At 39.4% G+C, this 21,082-nt stretch overlaps 1 protein-coding gene across 10 annotated transcripts in view; it reads right to left on the bottom strand.

Annotated features, from left to right (window-relative positions):
* Nucleotides 1-8,004: 8,004 nt before the first annotated feature.
* Nucleotides 8,005-21,082, bottom strand: part of ANKRD28 (ankyrin repeat domain 28) — a 151,600-nt gene continuing 138,522 nt past the window's right edge. For 8 of the 10 annotated variants that reach the window (XM_033131798.1, XM_033131800.1, XM_033131802.1 and 5 more), the window contains 7 exons: nucleotides 19,937-20,024; nucleotides 19,763-19,846; nucleotides 18,968-19,113; nucleotides 18,243-18,325; nucleotides 17,722-17,804; nucleotides 16,729-16,820; nucleotides 9,333-11,276 (listed from right to left, as the gene is read on the bottom strand). In XM_033131798.1, coding sequence (XP_032987689.1) covers nucleotides 10,990-11,276; nucleotides 16,729-16,820; nucleotides 17,722-17,804; nucleotides 18,243-18,325; nucleotides 18,968-19,113; nucleotides 19,763-19,846; nucleotides 19,937-20,024 — 863 coding nt within the window. In that variant the 3' untranslated portion in view covers nucleotides 9,333-10,989. Of the gene's footprint in view, nucleotides 9,037-9,332; nucleotides 11,277-16,728; nucleotides 16,821-17,721; nucleotides 17,805-18,242; nucleotides 18,326-18,967; nucleotides 19,114-19,762; nucleotides 19,847-19,936; nucleotides 20,025-21,082 lie in introns of those variants that run through there. The other 2 variants (XR_004425433.1, XM_033131804.1) reach the window with 2 other exon arrangements.

Here is a 21,082-nt window from a genome sequence, read left to right as displayed (position 1 = left end):
GAGTTCTGAATTATTTGTACCCGACATTTCAAAGTCATTTTGACTCTATGCCTAGTAACTGTTTCCGATCATTTTTAAAGTGAAAAATAGAGCATGGTTAGAGGGTTGATCATTAGCCACCTGTGGTTTGACTCTTCAATGTTGGGGCTTTTTACTTTTATCCCCTTTTAAAATTAGGTTTTTAAAAACAGTATGTGCACATACACAATTATATAAAGTGACAAATGAAATTTCTTCCCCAACCCCCTGCAGCGTCCAGGCCTTTTTCTGGCTTTTAGGCAGGATCATAAAGAGCATAGATGCTGGAATCAGACTGACCCGGTTTACCTCCTCGGCCTCACGGTTTACTCTTCATTACATAGACTTTGGACAATTTATTTAAACCTGGATGTGGCCCAGTTCTCTCATCGGTAGAATGTGTACTGAGTAATCCATGTGGGAAAGAAGCAAAGGTCCTTGCTGACTCACTGTTCACCCACAAAGGCCTGGAATGAATCACGTCTTGAGGGAATAAGCAGAACAACTCAGATTCCTGAGGAAGCCCTGGGAAGTCCCCCTGGAGCCGGAGTGGGGCCTCTCCCACCAGATGACAGCGCTTGCCTGCCCTCCCCGGCGCAGACCCTGCCAGGGGCAGTGAGCTGGCGGGCAGCTCCGGATGTGGCTGTCCACCGCCCACGGAGTGTCCCTGCCCCAAACCCCAGGGAAACAGAAATTATCTTAAAAATGCATACTGTTGCTTCGTGCCAAGATGATTCAAATCTGCTTGAGGAAGAGACAGGAAAGCTAGTCTTAAGTGCAGACCTTGGTGGAACTCCTTCACCCAATAAACATTTATGAAGCGCCTGCTGGATGCACATTCTGTCCTGAGCACAACACCTAGACCGTCTTCAGTTACGTTCTATTGACACTTTAGAACTAACTGCTCATGAAGTAGAAATGGGGGGTGGGGTGGGAGGGGACTGAACAATGGTGGTAAAACAAAATATTTTTACAGTAAAAAGAAGTAACTGCCAGATGGCAGGACAACGCGGAGGACGGGAAAATGAGTAAAATAAATAATTTGCAGGGGGAAAAAAATACACCTATGACTAATGGTTGTGATATGCTTTTTGTCAACTGGGATCCTGAAATTCAGGAAGCAAGTAGCAATCTTGACTATAACATAGAGGCAGGAAATCAAATGTATTTTTGGTTGAGTCAGACATAGCAGAAGTAGCTTGGTCCATGTGGTTTCTCATGTAGGTGCAGCTGTGCCTGTCTGTGGTTTTCCTCACAGAAGAAGTGAGAGACAAATGAGCTGTGTTCATACAGAACTTAAAAAGGCCTGTTCCTAGAGAAGGCAAACCATGCTCTGCTTGCAGATTGTCCAGTCCTTAGTGCCCAGCTGCCCAGGGGAGAGCCTGCCCGCAGCCCCTGATGAGGGAAACCCACCTGGGCCACCCCTTCCCCACAGGTGGCCCTGCTCAGTACCTTGTGGCCATCACACATTGGACCAGGAGTAGGTACCTGACCCAAGAGCAGCCAGTCAGAGTGCTGGCTGCTGGCCTATGAGGTGGCCTGGCACAGGAGCCCTGCTCAGAGAGGGACAGTGATGAGTCAGCCGCTTGGATTTGCAATGGAAATTCAGAGCTGCTCAAACACCCACTAAATGAACAAAGGCTTTCTCAACAAAGTGGATTTATATATTGCAAAAATTTGAAAGAGTTTTAATAGTATGAAATGTGGTGCAAAAAGGCCCAGATTGAAGACAAATGCTGATGTGACATGAAGATCTGTGAGCAGGACAGCTGTGGAGGCCCTCAGTCGGTCATTGCCGTCTCCTCCCTTGTGTTAATCTCCTGTTCCCACATAACAATTACCCCCAAACTTAGTGGCTTAAAACAATCATGAACATGATTGACTCACACAATGTCTGTTGGTCAGGAATCTGGGAGTGGATTAGCTGGGTGGTTCTGGCTCCAGGTCTCTCATGAGGCTGCACTCAAGTTGTCAGCCGGGGCTGTCGTCAGCTGAAGGCTTTCCTGGAGTTGAAGGATATTATTGGTAATTGTGTCCCCCCAAAACGTATGTTGAAGTCTTAACCCTCAGGACCTCAGCATGTGACCTTATTTGGGAATAGGGATCTTTCTGGATGTGATTAGATGTAAGTGAAGATGACGTCAGACTAGAGTAGGGTGGCCCCTTAATCCAACATTTTAGGTGTCTTTAGGAGAAGACACAGTCACACCTCAGGCAGAAAGTCACCGCCAGCCTGATGTGATAATCATCAGTGATTTTCAGTCTGGTCCCAAACCAGCAGCACCCGGGAACTTGTTAGAAATAAGAAACTCTTGGGCTACAACCCAGACTTTCTGAATCAGAGGCTCTTGGGGCAGGGCCCTGCAATCTGTGGTTTAACAAGCCTTCCAGGTGATCCTGATCTTGGTCAAATGTGAGACCACTGCTCTAGTGCTGTGCGTTTCCCAAAGCAAGTGTGTAGGCCTTAGTCATCAGCTCCTCACACCAGTTTTCCGAAACAGACAAGTGTGCCCATTTTACGGAAGAGGAAACTGAGGCTTGGAAGGGACGTTCCTGGCTCGAAGCTAAAAAGCACCCTAGTAACAGAGCACAAATGTGGAAATCCCACACCAGGACCAATGCACAGAGTTTCCAAATTACCAACCCGGAACTCTCATCTCACCTCCTCTCCTCATACTAGTTTCCAACCCATTATTACCCTTTCTGGGTGACTTTCTGTCATTCCAATATATTACTCTACTATTGTTTTGTTTAACCAAAGACAAATTAGTAGGAAAATATAATTTATAGTTAAATAATTGCCTTTCATCACATTCTGTGTAATTTTGAAAGTTCCTGGGAGGCTTCGTAGGAATGCAGAACGCTATTGAACCTATTAATTTATTTGCAATTATTTTGAGAATAATCCCTTTATTCAGTTCAATGTGAGAAAACTGGCAGCAGAATGCTCTTGAAATCTTTTAATCTGATGATTCCACGTTTTGAATAAAATATGTAGGATGATTGCTTGTTTTTACGCTTACTGCACGTCTGTATCAAATCTTCCACTGTATTGAAATGTCCATGCAAGTCTGATGATTCACTTTTATCAATACTTTTAAGTGTCTACAATTTCTGAAATATTATCATCTGATTTGGGCAGAATGAAACCTTAGATGCTGTGTGTGTGCCCTTGAACTTCAAGATTTGGTTTGTAGTTTGTCTTCTGAATCCTGAGTCTATTGCCGTAGGGTCCTGGTGTGTTAACTAAAGATACCACTACGCTACACCTTTCTCATTTCCACATTCTAAATATACCTACAGGAAGTGTAAATGGTCAGTATTTTACATTTGCCCTGAGTCCTGGAACTTGGTTGAAATTCATACAACTGATTGGGAAGAACTGTAGGGCTCTAAAGTGATTCCTGAGTAATCAAAGAAAGATAAAATTACGGAGAGTGTGATTTTAAGATTAAGATATATCTGTCTGGGGGTTCTAATTCTTTAAAAACCCAACGATGGATATTTGACAACTCATATAAAAACAGGTAAAAATTAAGCATTAGCTCTGAGTGAAATACTGTGGTACCAGCCATGGAGTGTGCAAAATCACATAAGAAAAGACTGTTACCTTTCGGGAGAACTTATTATCTAGTGCTCATATACACACAGGGTTTAAACACACACACACACACACACACACACACACACACAAACACACAATGTGAAAGATGTGGCAGATTGTATTTTCCAAAAATGGCTGTAACAATATTTCCGGTCCCACTTACTCTTCCAGAACTTTGCCAGTCCCCATCAAGAGGTGCGAGGTCTATGCTTCTTCCTCTGATGCTGGGCAAGACTGTGACTGGATGACCAAAACGTGGCAGACATGACACTGTGTGGCTGCCAAAGCTAGGTCATGGCTGGCGATACTGCTCGTGTCAGTTCTCTCCAGGCTTTCGCCCGTGGAACCCAAACACCACACACTGAGGAAACACAGGCCACCTGTGGGGAGACTCACGTGGAGAGAAGTCAAGGCTCCAGACCCAGCCCAGTGGAGCTCCCAGCGGACAGCAGCGCCTACTTCTTGGCCCTCTGAGGGACTCCTCCTGGAAGCAGGTCCCACAGCCCTCAGGTGAACTGCCCCAGCTCAGGCCTGCTGAGCAGAGACAAGCCTCCCCCACCTTGCATGGCCCAAATTGTAGATTCGTGAGCAAAATAAGTGATTGTTGTTTTAAGCCATGGAGTTTTGAGGTAGTTTGTTATGCAGCAAATGATAGCCAGAATGGATTTGTATGTACCATAGATACTTGTCATATTTGAACTAAAAATTAAAAACTAGAAAAGGCCATACTCGGTGAGGAGGGAAGGAGCCATGAATTCAGAAACGGAGGCCTGGGTGTGCAGGCCTCGCAGGCCGTGGCAGGAATTTGAGTTTCTACACCAGCAGGACGCGGTTGAAGACTATTGAGAGGGGAATGACATGGTCGATTAAAAAGATTCCTCCGGCTGCTGATGGACGGCTCCCGGAAGCCCCACCCTCTCCCGAATCAGTCACACCCCATGACCAGTCATGAAGACTCACCAACGGACTGTGATAAACACCACTTTAAAGACAAAATAATTTTACAATGTGTAAGGAAATAAGTAAATAGCGATTTAAGGGGGGTAAAAAAAGACAGCTATTCTTTGGGATTACCCATTTTAAGCTTAACATTTTCGAATATAGTCCTGCGTCCGTTTTTAAAATTAGCCATGTCAAAAGGAGGAGAGAGAAAAACAACCCTACATTAGTGGATAACAGAAAGGCATTTGTTTTCAGTAAAAATGCAAATCTTCAAAGAATAGTTGCAGTCCATGTTCTTCAGCAAGCATCAAAAAATAAATAAATAAATACACAAAGAGGGATGTGTCTTCTGAATTGTAATGTGCATAAATTTTTTTCATTTAAATTGCTCAGTGTTGGGGGGTGACTCACACGGGGTGTGACGTATGAGGGTAATTATCGGGTTGATGGAACACAGTGACAAAGCTATAATAAGAGCCATTATTTTCATCTTATAAACGAATCTGACAAGGCTGAAGAATTTCATTGTTCTGCAACTAGTACACCACAATTTGGCGCCTGTATTCTATGGGACCCTGTGAAATTCTGTTTCAAATGGGCAACATGTTGAATATGTAAAATGGACCTATGTCACATAATAGATTTGTTCCTGCAAGGCAGTGCAACAAATACATAAAACAAGAAATTAAATAGTATTTTTAAAGCGCTGGCTTGCTAAGCTCCCTCCGAACTTGCCCTGAGATCTTGGGCCCCGTACTTACTTCTGTAGCCCTGAGGTCCCATCTCTGTAAGGGTTGGCGGGGAGGGCAAAGCTAGATGATTTCAGCTCAAACACCCTTGGAGATGCTCACTCCTTTCCCTCCGTTTTTTCTAATAGTAAATAAGGAAGTAAACAGCATCCACACAGACAGGGAAGCTCTTATTCTAGCGCTTTTATTTTGCAAAACAGACTTAATTTCTAATATAAATCAGCTCTTCTCCCAGGCTATAGGCTACCCCTTCCCAACCCATTTGTTTAATACGTTTAGATTTTCATAATCAGTGTTGCGATTATCTATGGCTAACTAACAGAACTACTCTGAAACTCAATGACTTGAAATAGCCATTTTAATTTCCTCATGAGTTTGTGGGTCAGGAACTGGGGAAGGGAGCAGCTGTGCAGCTTGTCTCTTTCCAGCTGGAGAACCCACTTCCGAGATGGTTTCTGAACTCCCATGCCTGGCACACTGACAGGGGCAGCTGGCAGGCTCCGCTGGGCCTCTCCACGTGCTCCTCCAGCATGATGGTGTCGGGATAGTCAGACTTCTAACAGGACATCTCGGGGTTTCCAGAGAGAATGTGATGAGAGACAGAAGGGGAAGCTGCCAGTTTCTCATGGCTGGGGCCAGAAATGGACATAGCAACATTCTGTCATGTCCTATTGGTAAGGTTGCTACAGAGCCCACCTATATTCAATGGGAGGAAATATAGATCCCACCCATTGGTGGGAGGAGTGTAAAAGAATCTGTGGCTAATTTTATCTCAAAGTAGGCTGCTGTACTGATACCAATTTTTATTTATTGAGTGCTTCCTATTGCTAGGCAATAGTGACTCATTTAATCTTTCCAATAACTGAGATATCTTTGTTATTCCCATTTTACAGATGAGAAAACTGAGGCAGGGAAATTAAGTGATTTGCCGAGGGTCAACTGGCTAGGAGGTGGCAGAGCCAGACTTGTTTCCAGGGCAGTCTGGCCGCAGAACCCACACTCCTGCCCCTCTCTCGCCTCCCACTCATGCAACACTGTCCCAGCCATTGTCCCAGAAGGAGCCGCATAGCAGCTCTGCTGTTCCTGTGTTCTGCTTCCATCCATATTCTTATGAAGGGAATGCCCATTCGGGAAAGCCAACCTTGCCCTTGTCGGATTCCCAGGCCAGATAGGGTTGTATCCTTGCTTCTTCTGAACACTGCGCCCGCTGCTTTTCCACAATGTGAATTCACATAAACCATAATAGCCTATCTATCTGAGAGGGTTAATTTTATGAGGCAGCTTGACTGGTAAAACATTATTTCTGGGTGTGTCTGTGAGGGCATCTCTGGAAGGTCTTTTGGACAACTTTAGTATTCTTGCCTAATTTTGAAGAGGAACACAAACGGAGCAGACCCAAGCCCAACTCATGGCAAGGAGTCAAAGCCCGCCGAGCTCCAGCTTGAAGCAGAATCACCCAGCCACTCCTGTTAGCAAACCTGCAAAAGCATGAGTGACAATGATTAAGTTGACATCAGTCTCTTAGGCTTCACCACGAGGGCAAATTTTGTTACCTCTTCCTTTATTGCTATGTGCTCAGGGCCTTGCAGTTTGTTACACAGCAGGTGTTCAATAAACATCTGTTGTGGTCACATTTATGTTTCTTCTAAAATTAGTAACCTAGAAGAATAAAACTGAAAGGAACTTACATAATTTAGTAGCCAAACAGATGGTCCAAATGCTAAATCATCAACTTCGACAAGGATCAGAAAGCATGTGGAAGGTCATAAAGCACTGACTGAAAAGGACTGCCTGGATTTGAATGGAAGCTTCACGAAGCACTGGCCAAGTGACCTTGGGTAAAAGTTGCTTCACCTCCGCCCCATTCCACATCTATTCAATAGAGCTATTAATAGTACCTACCTCACAGGGCAGTTGTGTGCATTAAGAGATGTTTTTAAAGTATTTACAACCTTACCTGGTACACGATAAACACTGCACAGGCATTTCGTTATTAGCAGCGTAAGACGATTTCGAGCAAGGTTATTACTGAAGTCCTCTTGGCCTGCTCCTCCTGTCACCTATTTATATCCACTTGTTCTCACTTTTGTTACCTCATCTCTGTGCATAGTTAGCCCGTTTGTAGGTTTTCATGACCTTTTTATGCTCAGGTATGCTAAGTGCTGATATCTATTTCATCCACCACACTCCAACTATTTCAAGAACCGATTTTGTTCTTTTCACCTAGGATATCATTTGTCCTGCTCCACCTGCTCAAATCGTTATTTGTTCCTTAATGTCCAGTCTAAATGCCATGTCTTTCATGAAGCCTGTTCTGATCTTCCTTCCCAGAGGGACCTGGTTGTTCTCTATACTTCCTTAGCAATTCACCTCTACTTCAATTACACCTTTATACTTTCTACTTTCAGGTATATGCCTTTCCATGATGAAATTATAAGCTTCTAGAAGACCAAGATCACAATTTCTAGGCTCACTTTCTGCCCATTCCCACCCTTAACATATGGCAAGCAAGCAATAAATGTGTTGAATGAATATATATGAAAAGCCCATTTAGATAGGTTCATCTAAATCCTAAAACAGCTTTATTGAAAAGTCAAATGTTTAAAGAACAGTAGAAACTAGTTATAACAGAACACTCATTAGATATTAAACGGTAAAAGAAGTTTGCATGTAAAAAAGAAAGATACTTGATTTATTGCATTACAAAACTTTATTTCATTTAAAAGGTCCAATATAAGCCAAATTAAACCCCAAATCGACAGCTACACTTAGAGATCGCCTGAACTAAATGGCACTGTTTGAGTCGAGTGTCTTGTCATTTGCTATCACCATTTCCCCCAAAGTAGTTCTAGAGCAGAAGCTGGTATTATTAAAATACACATCAGATATTTCAGATGTCATCTTTCATGCAGAAGTTAAAAAGCAAACAGGCTTTTCTGTTCCCACCACAGAGCAGGGCCTGAATGCGTGTGATATACAAGGTGTAACTATAAGGGAACTTACTGTGGCGCTGTGTTCTTTCATGAAGTCTGTGGACATACTCCAACAATACTAGTGCTGTTCAAATACTACTCGGGACAGTACTCTGGGTTTCCCCAGCAGACCAAAGGAAGTGGCTGATCAAGCTGGGGGAGAGACGATCACAAAATGCAATCATAAAGCAATGAAACCATTTTCCTAGTGGGCAAGCAATCCAAAGAGCCACCTCACAAATATTTTCAATAACAGCATCATTTATAGAAAGTGATGCAAGATCTAAGTTTTGATATATGTGCAGATAAATTAAAAACAGCTTGTTACTTTATAGCTACACCTTGGATTTCATTAGATGTGGTAAATCTAACAGTGTGTCTAATGAGTCCTTCTGGAAATCAGCGCAGATGAGTCAACAGCCTGTAAAAGGGAAGACACAGCAGAGGGCACGAGATTCATCCTTTCAACGTTCTCAGTGTTCTCTTGGAGGACAGACCCGGGCCCAAGGGCAGAAGTTAGCGGGAGGGAGGCTTCAATTCCATTTAAGGAAGACCTTTCTAACAGTTAGAGCTGCTCAACAACTGAATGGACTGCTTGGTGAGGTAGAGTCACTGGAAGTGTTCAAGGTGGAAAGATCACCCTTGTAGAAGGGACTCCTGCATTTGTTAAGAGGTTAGACTGGATGAACCTCAGGTCTCTTTCAATTCTGAGATTCTAGAAAATTCCCTCAGGGAATTCAGAAGAGAATTCCTAAAAGGAAAGAGAAAGCACACATATGTATACTTTTAGAATCCTCAAGTTTTTCTTTTTTTCAAAAGGTACAATAGAAAATGTAGTCCGCTGTCTTTAAAATGCATATTCACCTTCCTACCACTAATAATTAGGAAGGGTCCATTATGACTTCTTTATATTATAAAGAAAAGATGGAGGATTACATTTATAATTTCTGTAAATATTTTAGAAAAAATGCTTAAAATCTAGTAGTCAATGCCCTAGAAACTTTATAGATTTTTAGGTAATATGCACAGATACAAATACATTATTCATTAAATACAACTCACATCTGTGTTTTATTATACTCTAAAATATACAGGAATCTTGATGTACTGAAAGAATGCAAGTAAATACAGTATTCAAGCAGTCACTATTTCTATGTACATGCTCATTAATTCTTCAAAAACCCCACAAAATTATCAAATAGATCAAAATACTGTTCTGTGTTTTCACACTTTATATTCAGAAAAACCAGCTGATAATTTACAATGTCATAAAGTTTCCAGTTTTACAATACAAAAAGGATAAAATGAAATTGGGTATCATTTTGTGAAAATTTATGGAACTTTATACCTAGACCTGTAAGACCCCCTACATATGTGAAATCATTCTCACTAGGAAAATGACAGTTACAGTAAAAGCAGAACTATGTAAATTGTTATTTAAAAGCCTAATCGGCAGCCTTTTCTCTCTCTCCCTCTCTCTCAATTATTTGAAAGGCAGTCTTCCATTTTGGCAGGCAATTGCTTCTTTCCCCCAGAAATAGCATGTTATAAACATGTTACTTTAAATCTGAATAGGACCTAAAGGCTTTAGTATTATAAATCTTGCCCAGTATGCAAACGCCTTCCAAGAGACCAGATGATGTTAATTTATCAATAACAAGGAATTTGATTCTTCACTAAACAATGACAACAAAAATACCCCCATCCATGTGGAGGCACAAAAGTAACATAAATGACGAAGGTATACCATCCAAAGTAGTGAGGCGGAAAATTTCCCCGGAACTACTTAGCTGCAATAGGGTGAAAATAATCTACTTTTTGATTTTCTGAAATTTTCTTCTTCTAGGAAATTCTTTACATTTTCATAAAAGAAAAATAGTTCAATTTAAAACCTAAACCATTCAAAACTGGGCAACAACAGCCTGACCCCAATCTATCTCGTGTTTACATCACAAGTATTTTCACCCTGACTGCACCCAGTCAGCTGGCTTTCAATTCTATTATTATAAAACTTGGAATTTTAAAATTTTTATGTAAAAGAAAAAAATGTAAAAATACATCTGCTTTCTCTCATGGTTTAACAGTATTTGAAGGCTTTCGGATGTTTTCTTTAAAAAAAAAAAAATCAACATTTTAAACCAAATCTCAGCTTCATTTTCAGAAATATTAAAGTTTGGTTTAGATAATGTCTCATTTCACCTATTCCAGTTTCCACAAAATGGCATTCTATTAAAAAAACCTTTACGTTATTTGGTCCTTTGGCAATTTGCTGTGCACATAATGCCTACTGTACCAAACTTTTATTGCCCTTAAATTTAGTTGCAGTTTTATTGATAACATTTAAATCTAGTGTCCTTATCTCTTCTTTTACAAAGTGTTGCTTGTGTAAGCAGATTAGGGCGCAGTGTCCTGAATTATTCCTGGCACTGCGAAACCAAATTAAACAATTCCACAAAGCAATCTGACATCAAAGTGTTTTCCTCTGGTCAAGTCTATTTCAAGATTCTAGAAGTTCCTTTTGCAAAACTTGCCTTTCAAATTCTTCTTCCTAATGTCATCACATTTCTTATATTCACTCACTCTGCGATCTTTCCTCTTAGGTTGAGTTTGTATGAGAATAAGAAAGTGCCTTTTTCCCGAAAAGGCACCGTTTGGAGCATTAGTGTTAGAACTCTCTCCTCAGACCTCTGTCTGGTTCAGCCGCTTAGTAGGTCTCAGAATCGGAGTCATTGAGCTCATCCACGTCGGTGTATAAATACTCCTGGTCCCCGCCAATGTTGTTGAAACTGCAGTAGGAGCTAGGTTCATTCCTCATGATGGGCAAGGCTTCAAAGCTGACTGTTTTTGAGGTGTTGGTGTAACGATTAATGGCATTGAATGTCAGGGATGATAAAGGGCTACTCGATGAAACAGGCATCATGGTGGCCAAAATGAGAGCTAGGCAATCAGCTACGTCCTTATTGGGAGCACAGGCCAAAGCTGGGGTATAGCCTAGAATTAAAGATAAAATTAAACATCCTGAGAATCATTTCACTAATATAAGGAAATAAGCCTAAAGGCCTACAACTTTAGATGTACTTAATTGGCTTATGATAAATTGGTTTAATTAGAATGATTCAAAATTTTCAGTAAGTAAAAACAGAGGAAAGTCATAGAAATCTTAGGTGGGAGGAAACCTCACAGACTACATTAAAGAAGAGGAAACTGAGGCATAGAGATGGATGATTTCCCCAAGATCTTACAACTTATCCATATCCATCTGAATTCATAGAAGAATAAAGGGGAAAAAACCCAGTTTGATAATCTTCCTTCGGAATACTGGAAGAAATCACTCTGTTAATTTTAAGTTATGTAAGTAAGCATTTACATGCTGAGAAATCTAAACTAGTACAGATTCACGAATGAGGCACTGAGCAGGTGCTCAAAAGAGACATGTTGAAGGAATGACACTTTGCTGTCAATTAACTTTCCTTTAGGGTCACAGTCCACTGATGAAACAGTAAAATAAACAGGTGAACTTTTAAAATTCCTATGTCAAAACTGTTTCCTTTGTAACGGTTCATTTCTTTAGTAGAAGATGGCTTACCTTAGACCGAAGGCACCATACTGTTATCAATACAACAAACTGAGAAGGAAACACCTGGTACCTTGTTTGGTACAAGACCCAGTCTTGAGGATGGAGCAGGAGAGAAGATGGTGAGAGCACACTGTGTGATGCCAAGTTTAGATCATCCCACTCAGAAATTCAGCCGCTGCTGTCGTAAGTTTGAGCCTACAACTTCATTTGTTCTTGCACATGTCAACAAGGTTCTCCCTATACTATATTTACTCATATTTTAGCCTTTACATACATATAAGTATATATTTTTAAAAGTCACAATTGCTTTTTAAATAGCTGAATTATTTACCACAAAACAAACATTCCTCTAACCACCATTCAGATCAAGAAAGAAAACATTACCTGCACACTAGAAGCCCTACCTGTCCCAGTCACTACCCCTTTTCTCTTCCACAAAGGAAACCACTATCCTGACTCGTGGTAATCATTTCTGTCCTTTCCTTTTTACTTATATTCATAAACAGTATTGTTTAGTTTTGATCTTTTCAAACCTACTATAAATGGAATCATAGAGTACGTATTATTTTATATCTGGCTTCTTTTGTTTAACATTATACCTGACATTTATCCATGATATAGCTGTAGTCAGTGTATTTTCATTGTTATATATTCCATTGTGTTATTATACCATGGTTTAAGATATTCATTCTAACTATTAGGCATTTGGCTGTTTCCAGTTCTCCTATGTATTTTCTACATGCTACATTAGCCTTGAGTAAAAAAAAAAAAAAAAAAAAAATATTTCCTTTCCCTTCATAAATTTCCCTTTTTCAAGGGCCAGAGAGGCCCCTGCAGCTTGGGCAGGAGTGGCTGAAAGGTGTGCATATATTAAGGTCTATGTGCTCAAAGTGAGTAAGAAAGGGCTGCAGTGCCCACACATCTTTAAAGGGCTCTTCAGAAGGTCTGAAGGTGCCTGTCGTGCTGCTCCTGCTGGTTGGCAGAGCAACCCATTAGACAGGCCCCCACACCTTGGATGGGGGTGGGGGGGGAAGAAGAGTATCTAAGGATTACTTTTGAATAGAAATATGACTAAAAACAGGCTTCTGTCCTCTGCGTGGGGTTGGTGTGGTCAGCTAAAGATGTAAGAGAAGTAAACTCCTTGAGGAAAGGTGTCTAACCTGTCCCATGCAAGGATAATGTATTTTGCTTCCTCCAGAAAAATCCATGGAAATATCACTTACCCTCATTCTTAGAGTGAATTAAGCACAGGATGTAGTGGGCCCTCTATTTTATCTCTATCTAGACTCTAGAGCCTAATTAATCGCCAATCACTGTTATATGAGCAATTTATAACTGGATCATTAATTTAAAGTTTCGAATAGTTGTAAAATGAGATCGGAATTTATGACTTGTCAACTTTGGGTCATGATTACTATTTCGAATAGCAAAATGTGTTAGAAGATATGCAGGTTGCAGGTGACCTTCATTATTACCAGTTATATTATTCCTTCCATTTCTTTATAAGGAAAAAGTATATAAATTTTTGAAAATGATCAACAAAGGCTTGTATATCAGCTATTGATTCAGAGCCTCAGAATGTGGTCAAATATTCTATATAGGTTAGCACTTTGGGTTCCTCGTTTTAAGCCATATAGTTGCTATATTTCCAGAAAAGTAATTTACTGATAGTAAAAGTTTCTTTTAAAGCTGGGTAAGTCTGAACTTATCTTAGTGGGCGATATTAACCACTCCTGTGGATTTAATGACTACACATCCTAATGATTCCCAAATCTCTATGTCCTGCTAGCTTTTGCTTTTGGGCTCCAGATCCATATATCCAATTACCCATTTGGAGCTTCCACTGAACTTTTCTCAGACCCGTCAATGAACCCAGCTCTTCCTCCTACATTCCCATCTTTGGCTTTTTAAAATATAATCCTGCTAAACAACGGCCCTTGCATCCACACAACACTCCAAGCCAGGTGAGGTGCAACTTCTTCCCTCACCAAGTTCCAGTGAGTCCCAGCATCAGACCTCTAGACACATCTACCTCTTTTCATCATCAATGCCTCTACCTTAATTCTGGCTACCGTCTTCTCTCACTTGGAACTGTTAACTTCTTTTCCCATTCTAACCTTGCTCCCCTCAGACTGCTATTTTCCTAAAGCACAGATCCTTTGCCATCTGACTGAAGAGAGCGGCATAACTCAGTATTTACTCTGCCTTGTGTTGTATCTCTAAGGATGCTAACTCTCTCTAAGGACGAACGTTCTCTCCCCACTTATTTGTCCTTTGGATTTTGGCTAAGTCACTTTCTTGGGATACCTTCCCTGATCCTACAAAAAAAGGGTATGAGCACTCTTTCACATACTCTCATAATATTCTAGGTTTACTCCAATTGAACTACTTCAAGTGCACTGTAACAGCCTGTTTATTCTCATCTCCATTCGAGGAAGTAGACCGTCTTATTCTACGTGGTATCTTTAGAACTTAGCACAATGCTTGGTACAATCACTAACCAATGAGTATTCAGAGTCTCCACTATATCCAGGCACCCAGAATGTATTAGTGAACGCCACTGACAAAGATTCCCTGCTGTCATGGAACTTATATTTATTCTACTAGGGGAGACACACAAACAATGTAATAAAAAGGTAAATTATATACAATATGTTAGAAGATGAACTCTATGGAAAAAAGAAAGAGGAAAGAGTAGAGCAGGTTAAGAAGAATTGAGAATGCTGAGTTCGGGGTACACAGCAGGTCGTAGTATAAATAGGGGAGTCAGGATAGGCTTCATTGACAAGATGAAATTTGAGCTAAGATTTGAAACAGGTGAAGGACTTAGTCAGACTGCTTGGGGACAGAGTGTTCCAGGCAGAGGAAACAGCCAGAACAAAGATCACGACACATGTACCTCCCTGGTGTGGAAGGGCTGGCATGGCAGAACGGAGAGGAGGAAGGGTATGCGATGAGGTCAGAGATGTAACAGGGCAGCGAACCAATCATGTAAGGCCTTGTAGATCATTATAGGGATTATAAGGGACCTGAGGTTCAGAAAACTAGTATCTTCTCATACATTTTAAAAGGATCCAGGCCAGCGTGGTAGGAATACAGGAGAAAAAAGTGGGTATATTTTGGATATACTTTGGATGTAGATCAATAGTACATGCCGATGGATTGTTCACCGGGTGTAAGAGAGAGTCAAGGACAACCCCAGGTACGGGTATCTGCCCTGAGCAGCTACAAGGACGGGAAATATTAGCTGAGATCAGGATAGCGGTAGGGAGAACAAGCGTGGCGGGGGGTGGGGTGGGGGTAGAGAAAGGATCAGTAGTTCAGTTCTAGACATGTTAGGTTTGAGTTGTTTATTAGACATCATGTGGTATTGGCACCTGGATCTATAAATAATGGAGATCATGAGAGATCTGGGATAGAGATATAAATTTAGGATTTCTCAGCATGTAGGTTGTATTTAGAGCCAAGGGACTGGATGAGATCACCTAGGGAGTAAACGTAGATAGGGAAGCAAAAAGGAACAAGGATTGGACCCTAAAGCCCTCCAAAATTAAAAAGTTGGGGAGAAGAGGGAGACACTTTAAAAAATAAATTGAGAAGGAATAATTAGTAACATTAAGAGGAAGACCAAGAAAGTTTGGAGTCCTGAAAGCCAAGTAAAGAAAGTTTATTAAAGAAAAAAAATACACCTGAAACTAATATAATATTGTATTATCAATTATACCTCAATGGAAGAATATAAATATAACAAAAAACAAATAATTTTCAGTTTCAGTGAAGCTGGTTATTTAATCCAACCCTCAAAATAGTGAGTTAGAAACTCTCACCCAATTTAAAGAAGCAGGTATTTGTGAATGAAGGGAGACTGGCTTCACCTAACACAGGGAACTGTAAGCCAATCATAGATACCAGGACTCTCATCCTGCCGTAAAGTGACCTGCACCTAGTTACCCAAGTAGCAGTGTGCAGCTAAAGGAAAAGACGGAGTTTATTTGGGGGAATAGTGGACCCTTGTTGCTATGGAAGATTGCAACCTTTACAATCCCAGTTACTCCTTTATTCATGTATATTTTAAATTCCACATTAAAACTCTTATTCCTATTTTAAAAAAAGAAAAAAGTAATCATTTTGCCGAATTTTGATATATCAAGTAAACTGAGATCTAGGGCCTGACTCTCAGCACAGTGAAGTCACTGGTGATCTGGAGGAGAACAGTTTTGCAGTATGTTGGCAGCAACGGTCTGACGGGAAAGGATTTAATTGAAGGAAAGAAGAGAAGAATTGGGACAGCAGGAGAGCCAATTCTTGAGTTATTTTGCTGTAAAGAGGAACATAGAAATATGGCAGGACCTGGCAGGAGTAGTGGGATAAATGATTTCTTTAAGATGAGAGAAATAATGTTTATATACTGATGAGAATAATCTAGGAAGATTCCAACAACACATCATTATGATAGGACACAAAAGCAAAGAATTGCTAAAGTGATTGTCTCAAGCAGGCAGAGGGGACGTGTATAAGTAAGAATACTAGCTTTAGGTAAGAACCTGGCAATTAAGTAAAGGTCTTGCTAAGTATTTGTTGACAGCTGAATACTAAAATAAAAAAGATGGTAACACTAAACCAAAGTTAATAATCACTAACTCTGGTTGAATAGACATGTAAAATTCACAAATTTGTTTGTTAGATGGACTTTTCCTGTTTCTCTTGCTCTCATTTCCCTTTGCCACAAAGTACTATTCAATAAAATCCAAGCTCTCCTCTTCGACCAATAAAAAGTATCCAAGTTTACTTCAAATTTGGATCATCAAAAGATAAAAGCTTCTAGTAAGATACAGATTAAGGAAAGAGAATACAGAACATCCTTACCGTTTTCATCCACTGCAAGCACACTTGCTCCTTTCCCCAAAAGTTCCTGAACCACCATGGTGAGCCCATTTCGGGCAGCAACATGCAGAGGTCTGGGGGAAAAAAATTATACATGTACATAGATACACGTGCATGCCCACACAGTGCACATGCATACACACACACACCCTACAAACCTGAGGCACCTAGTCCTGACAGCAGCACAAAGGGCATGGGGACAGCAGAACCAGCTTTCGTGTGCTGTCACGCCTCATAAATGTGCCTACATTTAGCACGGGCCACATCAGCAAGTTCCCACCTTCACTAAACCCTTTTGTTACCTTCCTTCTAAGACTCAATGTTTAAAAAGATATTACCAACTAAACTGCATTCTTAAGTTTTAAGAAATGAGGTTGGCAAATAGGTATAAAAGAATATATAATAAAAACCATATATTGCAATAACACAAATTCCAATAGACTTTGAAAACAATTTACAGATTCCATGACTAATTTTTGGACCCTCCAGAGATCTGATTGATACGTGAATGGAAACCAGTATTATACTATTTTTCTTTTTACCAATCTCAAAGTAGAACAGCAAACGGACATTGGGAGAAGACCATGGGAGATGAGGATCTAAGATCTAAGTAGTCATGTGCTGGCTGGCAGCTCAGATTAACAACTTGATTTTTTCTGAAATCTCTTTAGCTTACAGGCACATATAAAGCCTTTAACCTCATTTATTGCTAGTGTCACACACATTATTATTCCTGTTGGTTTCCACGAAACACACGTTTTCCTCCATAAAATTGGATTGAGAAAAAACACATTATTTTCAATAATAAAGTTTCAGCTTCAAAAGGTCTTTTTAGTTAATATGCCTTTCAATTGTGATGATTTTAGAAATGAATTTTGTCAAGTCTAAAAACTGTGACTGATTCCAATGGTCCCATGTTAGAAAAAAATCCCATTAATCATTTTTATAATTACAGGTCATAGATAAAATACTTACGTTTGCAAGGCTGCATTGGTTGCATTGATGAGGTTTCTATCTGTTATCTTTTCCAGTATTAACAAGGCACTAGTTTCATGACCCTAAAATTATGGAAAAATAACTTAAAAACTTGGGTACCATTACAGATAAATTTATACACTCAGCACACCCCACCCTAGTCCACATAATAATATGTATGTCACCATACATATGCCATGAATTTTCTTGGCTAATGCCTTAAATATTTGTCCAAACATGTATTGGTGGAATGAGGTTAGGAGGAGAGGACAAGAATATTTAAGATTAGAGAGATTAAAGGAAGACAGTAATTATGTTTAGGCTGGGCCCCAAACTTACTTAGCTTACTGGAGACTTTCACACACTTAACACATCAGTTCCTTTTTATAAGATGTCTGATGCCAGTGATCATTAGGGAGGTTTGGTCCCTAGTACTTCTGTTTATTTTAGTGAAGTGGAAAAACTTTAAATGCCACTGTTGACATTAACAATGAAAACGTATCCTTAAAACGTATACATACCTTGCTGCAAGCCAAATGGAGGGCGGTGTTTTTACTGTTATCTTGTAAAGTCAGATCTGCACTAGCACTGCTAACCAGCATCTCTGGGAGGAAAAATTGCATCAATTCTTATGTTTATGAACATGTATCTTAGATTACCAATAACTCACTGTAGAGAAACGAATACAAAGCAAAAATATACCTCTAGCAAAAACTTAAGTGGAAGACAAATACTGTAACATAAAACATATATACTACATTGTCCTACTGCTGTGTGAGCCAAAGACACTAACAACAGCAACTAACGTTTGTGTTCTGAGAGGTTACTAACTTTCAAATACTGTTTTAAGTGCTCTGGGTTTATAACAATGTATTTAACCCACAACAACCCTACAAAGTGGGTACTGTTATTTTTCTCACTTTACAAATAAAAAACCGAAGCATAAGGTCACTTAATTGGCAGATCCAGGATTCACCTGCAGTCATTCTGACGCCAGAGCCAGTGCTCTGAACCACTACCTTACACTTGCCTTGCTGAAGTACTAGTCAGTCAATCAGGGCACATGGAAACACTGTGGCTTTACATGAACATGTGGGTTGTAAGCAGGTAGAAGCTTTTAAATCTCAGGAGTGGTGGGATAACTCATGGAAAATTCAGTGAATTAGACTCAGAAGGTTTGGGATCTAAGTTCTACAGAAGCAACACACATACTTAGAGTAAGAAAAGCCTAAACCAGTTTTTTTACCAACTGTATTTGTTTGTCCATTTTCTGCAGCCATCATGAGGGGTGTTTTCCCAGAAGAGTCCACAGAATTGACTTGAGCATTATGGCTGAGCAGCAGCTGTAAACACTCTACGTGGTCTGTAAAGGCGGCCGCATGGAGAGGAGTTCTGCCACACAGAGAAAATTGAAAGACTTGACGAAATCTGAATGTCACATACTCTAAAAACAGTTATTCCTTAATTTGTGACAAGTCGTTTTCAAGGGTTTACAGATTAACCTACCAAACACATTGCCTAGATACAAATAGGCATAATGGAGCATACAGATTTCGGCTACATTGGTATTTGTGATAATATAAAGGCCCTTAATAAAACTATCTGAAGTAAGGATAAATTATAAAATTCCTAAAACATATTACATCATTAAAGGAAATTTTGAAATAAATAAATCCTGACCCAAATACAACCAAATAAATCCTTATCTATTACAACTACTGAACTCTCTTCCAGCTTTTATTTCTATGTAGAAAAACGTTAACTTTATTAAAAATAACTGTTGGTAACAAACATGCCTCTTAAAAAAAAGGGGGAAATCTTTACAAGTTTTAAAAAGAGGAAGACTGGCTAAAAATCATAATAGAAAAGTCTTTTATAATGAAAACATAATTAAGATTTTATAGCAATTTATACATGCAAATATAAAAATCAATTTTTAATTAATAATGGGTTCTCTGTCCATTCTTCCACATTAGTCTAGTAATTAAAATATTTTTTCCTACTAAAAGTAAAACTATTTCCTACATTGTTGAATCCCTACCTTCCTTTTGAATCTGTGGCGTTCACGATGCTGGCACCTAATGTATCAATTAACATCTCAGCAGCACCTTCGTTGTCATTTATCCTGTGTAAGGTAACAAGGTGATCACTCTCACAGCAGTGGTATATTTCTGAGATAGTCAAACCAAATCTGATTCATTCTGCCTTTACTTACACAGCACAATGCAATGGACTGAAAGCATTTCCGTCCATTTTCTGGAAAACTTCCTGTTCTAAAAGAAGTTCTACACATGTCTCGTGACCTAAATAAATAAATGAGAATCAGATATTAAGATCCAAAACACCAAAAAATACTGAGGTGCCCATATACACCCACATATCCCTATACAAATAAGAAAAAGCTTTACGTGGATTAAAAATAACCAGTTCACTGAACCCATTAAACATCACATTTTTAGGAGCTTTGGAATCCAAAGTACAACCTCAACACCTGACGTACAGTAGCTCTAAATGATAATTTTATTGTAGTTTATTACTTACACAGCAAATACTTAGTTTGTGGGGAAAACAATAATCTCATTATTATTTTCCATGGTGACCAGTTAAGAGTTATTTGGTCATTATTTTTTAAAATGTCGTATTTATATGGCATAATATAACTTTCAAAAATGACGTATTTATATGGCATAGTATAACTTTCAAAATAATATATATTTATACAGCATAATTAACTTCAAAATTTAAATATGTTGTGATTATAGTAATGAGTTAATGGGAAAATACCAAATACTATAGAAGTGTTTGGAGGGAAGAAGTATATGTCCTGGGCCCCACGCACATTCTCCCAGTTCCACTCTAGCCTATAACCTACTACTTGAAAAGTTCTAGAAAATTTCTAGGCATATACAACTGCATGTACACAAACATAGTTCCTTTTCAAAATTTTAATACAAATGAGTGTTTAGTTCTGCAAATTGTTTTTTATTTAATAAACTGTAGATATAGCTTCCATAGTAACATATGCGTATATAGAAATCTTATTCTTGAATGTTTGAAAGAACTTCAAAGTATCAAAATGTATCATCAATGATTTCCTCTCTAATTAAGGCTTTCAAGATGACTGCTAGTTTGTTTTTCTTTGTGATGTTATCAACAATGTTGTAATAAAACATTACAGTATTTTTTTTTTAAAACAAGTATTTTTATAGTATTTTTATAAAATAAGTATTTTAATGATATTGCTGACTTAAAGGACAAGTATATTGATTACTGGTAGTTTTTTAGGCCCATAGTTTTTAATAGCAACTTTGAAAACAGGGAAAAACCCAAACCTCAGGTTGTCTTAACCTAATTTACAAAG

This window comes from Rhinolophus ferrumequinum, chromosome 17 (genome assembly GCF_004115265.2).
Source record: "Rhinolophus ferrumequinum isolate MPI-CBG mRhiFer1 chromosome 17, mRhiFer1_v1.p, whole genome shotgun sequence".
Taxonomy (NCBI): Eukaryota; Metazoa; Chordata; class Mammalia; order Chiroptera; family Rhinolophidae; genus Rhinolophus; species Rhinolophus ferrumequinum.
This window is presented reverse-complemented; position numbering and strand designations above follow the sequence as displayed.